At 38.2% G+C, this 13,838-nt stretch overlaps 1 protein-coding gene across 2 annotated transcripts in view; it reads right to left on the bottom strand.

Moving 5' to 3' along the window:
- LOC307012749 (otoferlin) overlaps positions 1-13,838 on the bottom strand; it is a gene marked incomplete at its 3' end in the record, with an annotated part of 47,755 nt that overhangs the window by 23,316 nt on the left and 10,601 nt on the right. The window contains exons 11-25 of one of the 2 annotated variants that reach the window (XM_079639761.1): positions 10,702-10,810; positions 10,379-10,568; positions 9,402-9,522; positions 8,326-8,426; positions 8,142-8,232; positions 7,941-8,057; positions 7,708-7,860; positions 6,412-6,601; positions 6,007-6,131; positions 4,955-5,089; positions 4,033-4,194; positions 3,016-3,087; positions 2,506-2,625; positions 1,067-1,228; positions 822-984 (exon numbers count right to left, since the gene is read on the bottom strand). In XM_079639761.1, coding sequence (XP_079495887.1) covers positions 822-984; positions 1,067-1,228; positions 2,506-2,625; positions 3,016-3,087; positions 4,033-4,194; positions 4,955-5,089; positions 6,007-6,131; positions 6,412-6,601; positions 7,708-7,860; positions 7,941-8,057; positions 8,142-8,232; positions 8,326-8,426; positions 9,402-9,522; positions 10,379-10,568; positions 10,702-10,810 — 2,011 coding nt within the window. The remainder of the gene's footprint in view (positions 1-821; positions 985-1,066; positions 1,229-2,505; positions 2,626-3,015; positions 3,088-4,032; positions 4,195-4,954; positions 5,090-6,006; positions 6,132-6,411; positions 6,602-7,707; positions 7,861-7,940; positions 8,058-8,141; positions 8,233-8,325; positions 8,427-9,401; positions 9,523-10,378; positions 10,569-10,701; positions 10,811-13,838) is intronic. The other variant, XM_079639762.1, reaches the window with a different exon arrangement.

Genomic DNA, 13,838 nt, shown 5'->3' with positions numbered 1-13,838 from the left:
TTGGGAAAGTTACATTATATTGCATTGCATTGTTATACTTAATTATTACAGTTTATACTACAGGGCCGTTGAATGCTTGAATCTGATTGGTTGACGAACGCTCTACGGTGTGCAATTATTTTCAGGGAACCGCACGGCTAAAGTAGTTCCGGCAGGTCTTGACCGCATTACAGTTCCATATCATTGCGCGTAGTTCACTGTAATAACGGAAAATACTAGAATACAATTCATTACAAGAAAAACTGCAGCCGCATGCGCTTGATCTGCAGTTCTCAATGTCTAACTTCACAATCAATGGAAACATGCAGTTTAAATTTAATAAATGAAGTATATAGTCCTATATATAATCAATAGTAAATTAAACTGAATATTTAAATAAATTGATAGTCCTGCTGCACGGGTTTTCGTAATTATTGCAGATAATATAACAAATAAATAATTATTGATAGACCTATACTTGTTAAAAGGGCTTTGTGTTTCATTTATTAGGCTAGTCTACTGTCACTAATAGAAAAAAATTATGAACAAATTAATTAAAACGAATTGAATTAATAAATAAATAATAATATTGACGCACATGCTTCTCTCTCTCTCATAACTGCATTAATAACTGCATAAAGCCGGGGACACACTTACTGTAAGGCCGGTTATGAATGTAATTTGATACTTATGACTGATCATGCGCGCGTTTTCAGCGCATTCAGTCTGTTCATAATTTGTGACCGCATTACCACCTCGGGTGTGCATTATTTTTCTAATAATTCAAAGGCCTGTCGTCAATTTTTCCTTACTTAATGTGCATAAGTGTATATGACAGGTACCTGTGTGAGCCCAGTTGTTAGCAGTCTTGTCTGGGGGGCTGTAGATGAACTTGCGTAGGCTGGTCACAGCATGAGACCCAACCAAGGTGTAGCGTCCAAATGCCCGACAGTCCACCACCCGGATATTGAGGGGTGGATGGAGTAGCTCATTTTCTGGCAGATCCTGTAAGATTACTTGAGTTAACTTTTTTAATCAGAAATAAATTAGAGAAGGATTTTCTTTTTACAAATATAGATGTAATCACCACTTCAAACCACTTGACTAATGTGCTGAAGTTCGGATTCTTCTTGTAGTTCTGAATGAGGGCTGACTGAACTCCTTTCCCTGCACACTCAATGTCCACACGAGGCCTGTCCACCTGGGCCAGGTTGATTCTTTTAAGGTCCCTCAGACCCCAAAAGAGGACCTAGATAGAAACGAAGGCCGTGGCTCAACATAACTGAAGCAAAAACACATCGGCCCTATTTTAGCGATCTGGAACGCAAGTATCAAACGTGAAGCGCAAGTAACTCTGTGGGCGGATCCCGGCGCTGTTGCTATTATACCGGCGGGATAAACGACTCTTGCGCCCGACGCAAATCTAAAATGTGTTGGACTGAAGTCGCTTCATTACTCATAGCTGTGGTTTGGGCGTAACGTGAAATAAACCAATCAGAGCGTCCTCTCACATTCCCTTTAAGAGCCGGCGCGCTTGTTCCACGGCGGATCGCTATTATAACGGCGGATTTGCCAGCGCACGCAACTTACATGATGGTAACGGTGATTTTGCAGTCTTCAGAATTTAGTTATCAGGTTCTTGACAGACAACCCACTTTGTCAGATGTCCTTATATACCGATGTGTCTCGCCGCTATTGATCAAACAGGTTTGATCCGTCATTACTACAATTAGCCTGAATAATTTGGGTAAATGTGTAATCTAGATTTATGCCTATTTTTTCACATCTTCACGGACACAACAATGATTTCCCTCGTGTGTTAATATGTTTCCTTGTAATAATGTATGGTTTGCAAAAATATGAACTGCTGCGTCTGTTTAGATTAGAAAATCAAAGTGTATGCGCGTTGTTCACACGCTACATTATGGCTAAGCATGCGCTCTTAAAATACCATAGGACTAACGCGCGGCGCCACTGACTTTAGACTCGTTTTCTCCTGGTCAGTGGCGGAATTGTTTTCTGAAACTGCAGAATATCACCAGGGAACGTTTGCGCCGGAACACGCTCCTCTTTTCACTGAACCGAGAAAACATTACCGTCTACAGCCGCGAGAGGGCGCTCTAGTTAGCGGAGTTGTTCAGAAGCGACACCGAGGAAGAACTCAATGGATTCAGTGTTGTGTGATGAGATCGGGAGTTTGGTGAACTTGCTTACCGGTAACTTGTTGGACTCGCTGGCTAATGTTAATTTAGCCTCCCAGGTACTGTATATGTTCTTTATGCTGTTGTGTCGCTGAATAACTGTTAATGTGTTACGTTACACACCGGACACTATTCAGCCGTTGTTCTGTGTGCTGTTGTGGAGCTGAATAACCTTTCCAGATTAAATGTCTGTTCTTGGTCTTGGATTTTGTGAAATACATTTCTAAATAAATGCGATTTATAGTCCAGTGCGACTTATAGTCCGGAAAATACAGGTACTACAATTATTAACAGTCTTATTGTGGCTTTCTACGGCTATTTTCACCTCTATGCGATATCTGCTGAGAACTGGTCGTATGCCCAGTGGAACAGGCAGAATGGGCCCGCGGTCAGACTCAGTTGGGCCATCGATTGGAGGAAGTGCTGACCGCCCTGCTGGACCAATCTGTGGATAAAGAGATATTACACAATGAAAATATATAACTCATTAACTGATTAAATAATAAAGTAATTACTAACGGATAGTAATACTGAACTCTAAAAAATGCTGGGTTGTTTCAACCCAATTTTGGGTCAAATATGGACAAACCCAGCCGTTGGGTTAAAATTTTAAATTAGATTTTTAACCCAACATTTGGGTTTGTCCATATTTTACCCAAAATTGGGTAGAAGCATTTTTTAGAGTAAATCCTCTTTTTTCCAAACCTCTACCATTCATTGTAAAACAGTAAAAAGGAAAAGCACAGCAATAGCGAAGAGGATGAAGTCACTTAGACAAGAAAGGAAAATAAAGACAAGAATTAAAGAGGGGAAAATGTAATTTTGTTTATTGCACCTTGATCTGAGGCACAGCAAAGTCATGGACCGCAATAAGAGCCCTTCTGATCTCCTCATCATCATAAGGAATCTGTTGGGAATTCCACGGAAGTGTAAAGTAGAAAGATAGGACAGAGGATTGTGGGAAAAATGTGATGGGAAATGACATAAAAAGATCAAGAATCAAAGATAAGTGAGAGGAAAAGAAACAGAGTGGACTGTATCTGCGCTATTTAAAGGTTGTATCAGCGATTTCAGGCCCAAACATAAATGATCACATTCATCTAATCTCTCCTAACGATCCGCTAGCTGCCCGCTTCATAAGCAAGCTAGCCGAGGCTCTGAGATCTGCACACAAAAACAATTGGTTTCACCAACCACTCAAAACCAAAATAAACAGTGTTCCGACCAATCACAGACAGGGGCGGGTGTTGTGAGGTTTTGCGCTCGTGCACGGTGACGGCTGCACGCGAAGTCGGAGCTGAAGAAGAAGAAGCGTCTATCAACAAGAGAAACTGAACATGGCTGAGTCAATCCCCAAGAGGAGGAGGAGGATTAATCGAGGGAATACCATCCTGTTTATTCCAAGACACGTATAGTTGTCGGGAAGCCTTTTAAACGGTGGAAAGAAATTAAAGTAAAACAATTTTTTTTAAATCGTATGCCGAGGTGTCACTGTTTTTTCTGGACAGGTGAGTCGCTGCTAGTGCGGACTTATTTGGATGTGAACTGTGTATGAAAATATCCTTCTTGAAACAATATGAGCGAAGCTCGACTAAACTTGTGTACCTCTAACTAAGAAATGCGCGTGCATGATCGTTTTTTTTCATGATGCGCGAAACGGGAGGGAGGGGCGAGCTAACTTGGTTTGTTTGGGATCTCGCTTCAAACACAAACAGAAGTGACGTCACCCACAATCGCTGATACAACCTTTAAGCAACATTTACTGTATGAACAGATAGGCCAAGCATTGACAGAGTCCATTCAGGAGTGGAGTTTGTACATGTTGATCACAACCACTGTGTACCGGCCGTACCTGCAGTAGTTCAAAAGCAGCCAACATATCTCCTGCAGTGCAGTTTCCTCTGTAGATCTGATAGTACTCCAGCTGGGGGGGGAACCGCGGGGGCCCGTAGTGTTCGTCAACCATCTTAGTTAGTGGCTTTGCAAACGTTCGCCCAATGAACTCTGCTTTCCCCTGGATGACACACACACACAAAAACGACAGTTACACTACCGCCTCTGAACAGCAGGGGGCAGTGTGTCCACATTCCTTGTAAAATCACGTTCACATTATGGCTACTGTATTGCTGGGGCTTTAAAATCAATCTTTGGTTGTCAATTATACATATTTTTGTTAAATGTAGAACTACATAAAGGTTTGCATTCACAGAAGTCAAATTCTGCTTTTGTTTAATTTTTAAAAAGGATATTATATCTGACCTTGGCATTCAGCTGTCAATGAAATAAACCACAGCAATGATTACTACAAACTACTGTAGAGACTACAACTACAAAGATTGTAAACCCTCTGAACGGTCACAACCAAGGGAATGCAAGAGGTAGTTTATTGCAACAGGAAATTGTGTTTTTATCACCAAAGGAAATGGCGAAAAGACTTGATCTTGTTTTTGGGACAGATTCCCAAGCAATCTCACTTCTTGCATGCCTTGTTGAATTCAGCTATCTATGCAAACACAGACTGACAGCAGTGTTGAAATGTGTTCACACTCTACTTAGCCAAAACGTCGTCCAACAAAAGGGCAGGACCAGAAGATTTTAAACAGGAAGAAACATCAAGTCAGGACAATAGGGCACATTTTCACACACTCGTATCGTGACACATACATGAGGGGGGATTCTGACAACAGATTTGCCCACTAAACTAGCAAACAATGACATTTAATTTGGGATATTAAGCTTCTATGTGTGGCTATATAAGACTTATATAAACTTACCACAGTGTCTTGGTCATACAGTTCAATGACTATGATTGGAGGGTCGTCACGGAGTTCACCAGCCTCACCGTAGAGCTCAACATTATCAAACACCAGCAACTGATCCCATGTAGGACAGAGAGTCTCACTGAGGACCTGGAATTTACCACACACACATCCATGGATTCATCAATTGGGAGAACCTTTCTGTCTATATAATATCTTTAGACTTGTTAATGTGTCTATATAATTAGGCTACTTTTCCTCATTTAGTTTGACATTTATGTACAAAGTATAAAAAAAAAAAAAAAAAAAAAAAAGCAATTGCAGTCCCAAATAATGCTTGCACATTACGGCAAGCATTTTAGAAAACAATATTATAAATAAAATGTATTAATATATAATAATATATAACACATTTCTATAAATATAATATTTATATGTGACCCTGGACCACAAAACCAGTAACATTTTATTTAATTTTTGAAATTTAGATTTATACATAATATACATTAATGAATAATCTTTCCATTGATGTGTGGTTTGTTAGGATAGGACAATATTTGGCCGAGACACAACTATTGAAAATCTGGAATCTGAGGGTGCAAAAAATTTGAAATATTGAGAAAATCTCCTTTAAAGTTGTGCATTTATGTTCACGATTGTGCTGCATTCACTCACAAAAATACATGTTTTATATATTTACAGTAGGATATGTACTAAATATCCTCATGGAATATGATCTTTACTTAATATCCGCATGATTTTTGGCATAAAAGAAAATAATAATTTTGACCCATACAATGTGTTGTTGGCTAATGCCACAGATATATCCATGCGACTTATGACTGTTTTTTTTTTGGTCTAGGGTCACATATATAATTTATATTTGATGTATATATTTAATTTAACATTTATAAAACATAGTATTTAAAATGTATATAAAACTTTTTAAGTAGTTAAAGAGTCTCTAACCCAAGAGTCACCCACATACACAAACAGCACCCACAGTATTTGTGCACAGAGAACAGCAAAACATCTCGTCATAACCAAAGACTTCAACACACACTCACCTCTGTCACCTGACTGTGTGTGGAGAAGAAGACCCTGGCAAATGGGTCCGACAGACCGCTATTGTCCGCAGCAAACAGACTGCGAGCCTGATACATGTGTGCCCTCAGCTGAAACACCTGCTTCACTACAGGAGAGGATACAGGGTCGTGATCACACACTGCTCATGTTTTAACATGAAACCAACATGTACAAACCATTAGAGCAGGGGTCACCAAACTCGGTCCTGGAAGGGCCGCTGTCCTGCAGAGTTTAGCTCCAACCAGGTCCAACACACCTGCCTGAAAGTTTCTAGTATGCCTAGTGAGACCTTGATTAGCTAGTCCAGGTGTGTTTAATTGGGGTTGGACAGCGGCCCTCCAGGACCGAGTTTGGTGACCCCTGCATTAGAGCATATATAATCTTACTGTTATAAACTAGGCTGACGGGAGGCACAGCTTGTATGCCTATTTCTTTCGCTGCTTTGTTTTCTTCAAAGCCGCTGGGCAGGCCGCTCAGGAAGTCTTTCCTCTGTTTGTTCAACCCCAGCCACAAATACATCTCTAGTTTAGCCTGAACTGTCCAGCCAGCATGCCCAAAGCCTTTCTTTCCAGGCAGCTGTAATGAACACAAACACCCATGCAGAACTTTTACATCAATGATATCCAACCTGATTTAACTACTTCTAAATAAAGCTACAATATGTAATTTTTTTTCGCCGCTAGGGGTCGCTATCCTCTTACAATAACACAGACGTAGGTTGATGACGCAGTGACGAGCTGAATGCTGGGACTTGCTGTGGATGTTAATGGATGAGTGAAAACATTTATGTTTTTTGACATTACAGTGGTATGAAGCAGGTCGCGGTTGCTAATAATAGACAGATATCACACGCGAGTCCCGCGGATATAAAGGAAAAAGGATTAATTCTACCGAAATACCCGCAATTGCTGAATTATACTCGCACAGGTCAGTTTATTTGACGTATTAAACTTGTGAGGTAACGCAGCGCTGTTCACTCGCTCTAACATTACACTATCACACTAAACAGCATGTGTTGAAAGTTATAATGTTATTCTATGTGTTAGTTCGTTTGCTATATGAAACTAGCAGCTTACTAGTAAGCTAGATCAACCTTAGAATAACATACAGATCATATTCTAACATTTCATCATGTTGAGCTTTATATACCATTGATTTGTTTTATGTACATTTGCTCACCTGTCTAATAAAGTATGCGCAAGAGCGGTGTCGCTGTCAAGTCGTGACTCGTGAAGCTCTGTCGAGTCCAAGTTAGTCGCGGACGCTAGCTCTTGGCATCTCGAAAACGCCTCATTTTAGTTCTCCTTTTATGTCCCAAAGTCTGCTTGCCATGGTCCATAATGTTTGAACGAAATAAGAACAGCGTGCCGCTAAACGTTATGCATTGTCCACGTCTGTCGCCATGGTTACATCATGGCTATGGCAGTACGAGCGGAAACCGAGGATAGCGCGGATATTGCGTCATTGACAGGCGACATTTTTTTCCGGGACGGGCCATTATTTAAAATTTTAATTTCTCTGAAATAAAAAATCTTTGGAGACTTTTGGGATATTGTAAGTACATAACTGCAGGAAATCTATGTGATTTTTGGATATTTTATTACAAACTTCTTACATATTGTACCTTTAACATGTTTATTTGTAGAAAGAAATATGAAAATGGGATATAAAGTGAGAGTTACCCTGAGAAAAACAGCTTTAACTTTCCCGCAGTCTTTGCCCATCTCTTCGTCAACAATCGAGAAGAGGATGTCTTTGGAGGGTATGCGTGCGTACGCTATGCGTTTGTTGTTACTAGTCATCCATATGAACACGTCAGGGATGCTGTGCTGGGGCTTGGAGGAAAACAAACACAAGCGGTGAGTCTGAGATGCTGATGGTGTATAGACAATTAATGTAATGTGATTCCTTTTACCTCATCTGCCAGGAAACGAAGCCTATGAAGGAAATTCAACACTAGCTTGAGTTTTTCTCGAACTGTGTTTCTCTTCACTTGCGAGCGAATAGTCTTCGCCTGCTGACCCATACTCTCCTGGGAACAATATAACCATGTGAATTACATTCAACATCAACATTTAATGTCGAAGTTGAGATCAAATAGGGTGAGTAGCTGTACCATCTCTCTCATACAGGACTTCAGCCTCTCCCTGTCCAGCTTGGTTCTTCCCGATAGATTCTGATCTTTGTTCGCCAGTGTAACAAAACGGCTTAAATTGTGGAGAATAGTGGAGAAAAGAGTGCTGATTATACTGTATAGACTTTAACTTTGATTGTTTAGATTCGCTTCTACGTTCTCTCACCTGCAACTAGTGCCAAGCTCTTCTAATACACCCCTAAGTCTGCGTTCTGGATACGCCTTCTCTGTTTTTATGATTTCTTGAACATCATTCAGGCCTTCCTCCTGTTTATAAAGAAAGAAACGCACATGCTTAAACAGCAGAGGTGGACAGTAACAAAGTACAATTACTTGAGTACTGTACTTACTGTAAGTACACTTTTGGAGTATTTGTACTTAACTTGAGTATTAATTTTTTCTGGAAACTTTTACTTGAACTTCACTACATTTGAAAGACAAATATCGTACTTTTTACTCCACTACATTTCTGTCAAGGTCCTCGAGTAGAAAGTAGTAACGTCAGGGATGATTTGGGTTGCATTTAGGTTGTAAATGAAAGTCTGGTTGACGTCAGAACTCGACTGATGTTGGTTTCTGATGTCAACCGATTTTCAACCACAATACAACATCTGTCCAACGTTGGAGATTAACGTCAATCTAACATTGGATTCTGACATCAACCTGATTTTCATTTTCAATGTTGAGTTTGGTCTTCTAAATGTGAATTTTGTCATTGTTTTGGAGCACACTAGCTTATAGATAACAAGGCTAACATATTCATACTAAAAGCCAAACAACTGGGAACAGACGTTTGTGTGTCCGAAACCATTGTGGACGTTATTGAGTGACTTATTCAATCCCACGACTGGAACTGTGTTCTAGAAATAAATGTGATATTGATATGAGGGTATAGGCATAGTATCAGAGGCATAAGATACTGTAAGTATTACATGCAACAATAATAAAACAATGCATTGACATTTACTTTTTTACTTTTGATACTTGAGTACTTTTAAATACAAGTACTTCTGTACTTTTACTTAAGTAAAAATCTGTCTTTACAACTTTTACTTGTAACGGAGTAATATTTTACCAGTAGTATCTGTACTTTTACTCAAGTAAGGAAGTTGTGTACTTTTTCCACCTCTGTTAAACAGTGTAACAATGCCCGGTTTTACACAAATAACCCTGATAACTCTTGCTTAGGAGAAGGAGATTGACAGGATAACAGTCACATAGCATTTTTAAGAGGAGCCTGACCAGTTTATCTGCTATCTTGTCCATTATATTGGAGTTGTAGAGCCGTCTCCTCTGGTCCTGCCACCAGCTCTTGATGTAAATGCAGGGTTTCTTTTCAAAGTAAGGCAAGTGGAAGTAATTTCTGTAAATCGAGCGAAACGGACAGTTCAAGACACACAGCTAAACAACAGCTATACAACAAAAGAGTGATTCTGACAAACTGCATATAAACAAAGTTGCCTGTGATTGTAATTTTTAGTCAGAAACATACGGAAATGTAATATATGTACACATATGAAATATACATATATTAAATATATCCACATATATAAAATATATATGCCCATATATAAAACCTATTAGAAAATTAAACAATTGACATATAAAACCAGCCCATATATTTTATGTATGCATAATAGCGTTTTTCTATATACATGTCACATATATAATTATCAGTTTTCAAATAGAATTTGTGTAGTATTTGTTTTGTTTTTATGAGCACGTCAAGAAGAGGTAAAATAATAATAAATCATACATTTTATTTATAAAAGATTCGAAAATGAGATTTTGAAATTGAAATGAAATGTGGATATGTAGACTTGATCTGTAGACTTGAAATAAATAGTTAAATAGTAAATAGTTTGGCATATATAAATTAAACATATCGGTGACATATATGGTCAAAACATACAGTATTATATAAATAATAATCATATACATCATATTAATATGTCAATATACTCATTTAATATGGCAAATTTATATATGTTAAAAACCTATATCAACATATATGTTGAGGTATATATGTGATAGCAATATATTGTCTTATATTTAGCATATATGACGGCGTCACAGCGATATAGGGACATATATGTAATATATTACATTTCCGTATGGGCGAGAACACCTTTTGTTATACTAGTAACTAGTAACTCGAAACCATCATTTCCAGATGATTTGACACCTCAATATTTATTTCCCCCCCCCTAACTTCTGACCTGTCAGTGATAACCGGTTTCATAGGAGGGGTGGACGGCACAGACAATAAATCTCCATCATCCTCTGCCTCTTCATCGCTAGAGTTGTGGATGAGCTCAGACTCCTCTTCCTCACTTTCTCCTCCTCCCTCTTTCTTCTTCTTCGCTGATGCAGGCTTGCTCACGCCATCTATCTGGTTACCATAGTTACCTAAGTGGAAAAATTGTGTACATGTGGAGCTGTAAATGTTTTATTTTTGATGTGTTGAATTTACCGAAGCATTGCCTGACTAAGTATATTGAAAAGTGAAAGTTTTAAAAAAGGTATTTTAAATGTAGCTAACCGATAGTGACTTCAAAGCTGATGGGTTTATCTCCAATTTTCCTGTCTATCATTGTGGCTTCCAAGAATGACCCAAAAAGGAAAAACTCTTCCATCTTCCCAGTGGCACTCTGAAACAAAGAAAAATTAAAATCTTTAAAGGTCAGGATGCAGACATTGATTTTATAAAAATAAAATAAAAAGACACTCTTAAAAAAAAAGAATAAAGCATTGTTTTTTGGGACCTTTTATTTCACTGCATTGGGCCCTCACATCTTTTCTCTCAGACATGTATAAGATTTTCCCAATAGTGATCGCAAGCGCGTGAGCTCAGTCTGAAATCATAATCGACTTGAGATGTTGGCAGCTCAGTGCTGCATTGTAACCCAGCAGAGGTTTCCTCTCATCTAAGTCTATGATCTTTGATCAAATACAACTTTCACTCGCCTCTTATCACCCTCTTAAATCCTGCTGTTCCTAGCAGAAAATAAGAAATGAATCCACGCCCTTTCTTGTCCTACTGCAGTTACTGCAACTGAATGCTCATACCAAATCTATCTTAAAAGTGAGGGAATCACTTTTATTATAACTACGGCAGGTTAGTAGTTAGTAGTAGAAACCAGGGGTGCGTTTCCCGTACAACTATATCGCTCACTGATTAACTACCATAGTACGAAGCATCGCTGGAGAAATCAACTAGCTAGTCACGACTGTTTCCCGAAACCGTATGTCACAAAGTATCGTTCAACTACGTTGGTTTATGACGTCTCGCACGTGGTGGACTAATAACTTATTTTAATGAATCTGTTTGAGATCGAATTAACGCTAGATTTTGTCATATAAGTTACAGACATGGCATCTGAAGACCATTTCTAATTTTTCTCAGTTATTTTGCTTTATTACCAGACTCAATATTTGTCTCGTTCTTACATAGTAGAGCACGTTCGCACATGCGCAGTCTTCAAAAACTGTGCTTTAAATCTCTTGACAAACTAAAAGACGTAAATTACATGTGTATGTATTCTAAATAAATAACACGGGTTGTACTGAATGTCAGCTTGCTTATTCTGCTAAAGATAAGGATTTATTCAGTCTACATCTCATGTAAACTAGAAACTCTGCTTCTAACCACAGAGAGAGCTGTCGCTCCAACCACACAAGTTTGCGATTCTGTTTGCGAACGTTCGTTGGAACGATGGTTTCGGGAAATACCAAATCGTTGAACTGCTGATGACGACGGAACTTACGACCATAGTTGGCTAACGATGCTTTCGGGAAACGCACCCCAGATTGGTACTTAAGTATGGATCCATAGTTAACCTAAAAAAAAAAGAAGGTACATTTGGAAATTCTATCATAATTCCATCATGACATCGTTCCAGACCTGTATGACTTTCTGTCATTCATAGAATACAAAAGTGAAATAAAATAAAAAATCCCAAATACTAAATGAGAATAAGGACTGAATAAGTTCCAAAATGACGACAAAGCCCCATTGAAGTGACACAAAAATGGTCCATTTGACTTGAGCAACACTAAGTTTTATAAAGCCAAACAAAAGCTTTCTGTGAGAAACAGACTGAAAATTATAAATGGAAACTTGTATTTTTGAGTAAAATCTTATCAAACATTATTAAATGATTTGCTCATTAAATGGACTTATCTGGTTCCGTAAGATCGCACTGGATGTGAAGATTGTCAGGTGAATAGTGACTTTAATTTCAGTGTGTTAACGATACCGTAATTTTCAAATTCGATCCGATACCTTGAAAAATATAGACTTTCGAAACCACGGTGTAAACTGGCATATATACCTTCATAGAGATAATTAGTTATCTCATCATTTTTTTTTATTTTAAAGCCATTTTTTAATTTAAAAAAATATATTTTTAGGTAATCTGGTTGCAATAGCTTACGCACAGAACAAGGAGGATTTATTTGAATCGATGACCTAATATTTACAAAAAGAGACAAGTAAACGCTAAACAGTCAGTAATAAAATAAGAACAAATAAACAAATTACAAACAATAGCACAAATAAATACAATAGAATTAAATAAACATAGTTTTTTAGGAGGGTTTAACATTAGTATTCAGGTAAGAAATATTACAGAAATTACTGTAATCAAATGTGAAGACTATCCAGTGTTATTAAATACAGATTAATGCTCACAATTAAAGTTACAGTCAAGAGCAGCGAGTGATTTTCTTTCTTTTTTCTTTTTTGCTCTTTGATTAACATGACAGACAGCAGCAGGTTTATTATCCTCCCACATCTGGGGGTTTGTGCACAGCTGTCAGTCAACATGACCATCAATCAAGGGGCGAACAAATACAGTATAAATAAAGTAAGATAAACTACAGCACTGACACTCAACTGCGACTGGCTGAACGTATGTTCACTGAAAAGTGCGAGGGACAGAATCATATTGGATGGGCTGTGTCCCCGTCGGATCCTGGATCAATGCACAGGCTTTTAAAGCACCAGGTTAGTCATGCCATGAAGGGCAATTGGGACTATCAGCATCCTATGTTTGCCTCTTCATCAAGTGTGATAACAAATCTTGCCCTTCAGGAAAATGCATCTGACAATCAATAATTTCTCCCAGAGGCCGCACAAAACCACAGACAGCTGGACTCCCACATCTGCAATGACTTTTTGTCTGAGGACACAAAGCTTGGCCTTGTAATTTCCCAGTGGGAAGCTGATATTTCAAATAATCTGGACTGAGATGTAATCAATTTTCTTTAGATATGGTACAAGAGGTTCTTGTCTGGGACAAGATGGAATTTGAGTTTTTTTAACCCCTTATATTGGCATAGAACTATCCACAGCAATTACATATTTAAAACAGTAATATCCTATAATCGAATCTTGACAAACTATATATCAATTGAAAGCTTACAATCTCTAGTTTATATATTTGGTGACTGGTTTTTAAAAATAAATTACAGAGGAGCCGTAATTTATCAATTTGCAACAAGAATATTTTCATACTCCTGAGGCGTGTTCAGACCTTTATTCTGAAATAGTGATGAACATGAAAAATCATGAAAGAATGGTAGAAACCTCAGTTTGTTTTCATGCCAAGAGTTCAAAAGATAGCATCCATTCAATTATTTTAGAAAAAAAGGTCTGAAAATGTTTTGAATATAAAG

Source organism: Phoxinus phoxinus, assembly GCF_949152265.1.
Source record: "Phoxinus phoxinus genome assembly, chromosome: 16".
NCBI classification, from domain to species: Eukaryota; Metazoa; Chordata; class Actinopteri; order Cypriniformes; family Leuciscidae; genus Phoxinus; species Phoxinus phoxinus.
The sequence above is the reverse complement of the archived record's forward strand: the minus strand, read 5'-3'. Positions and strand labels throughout refer to the sequence as shown.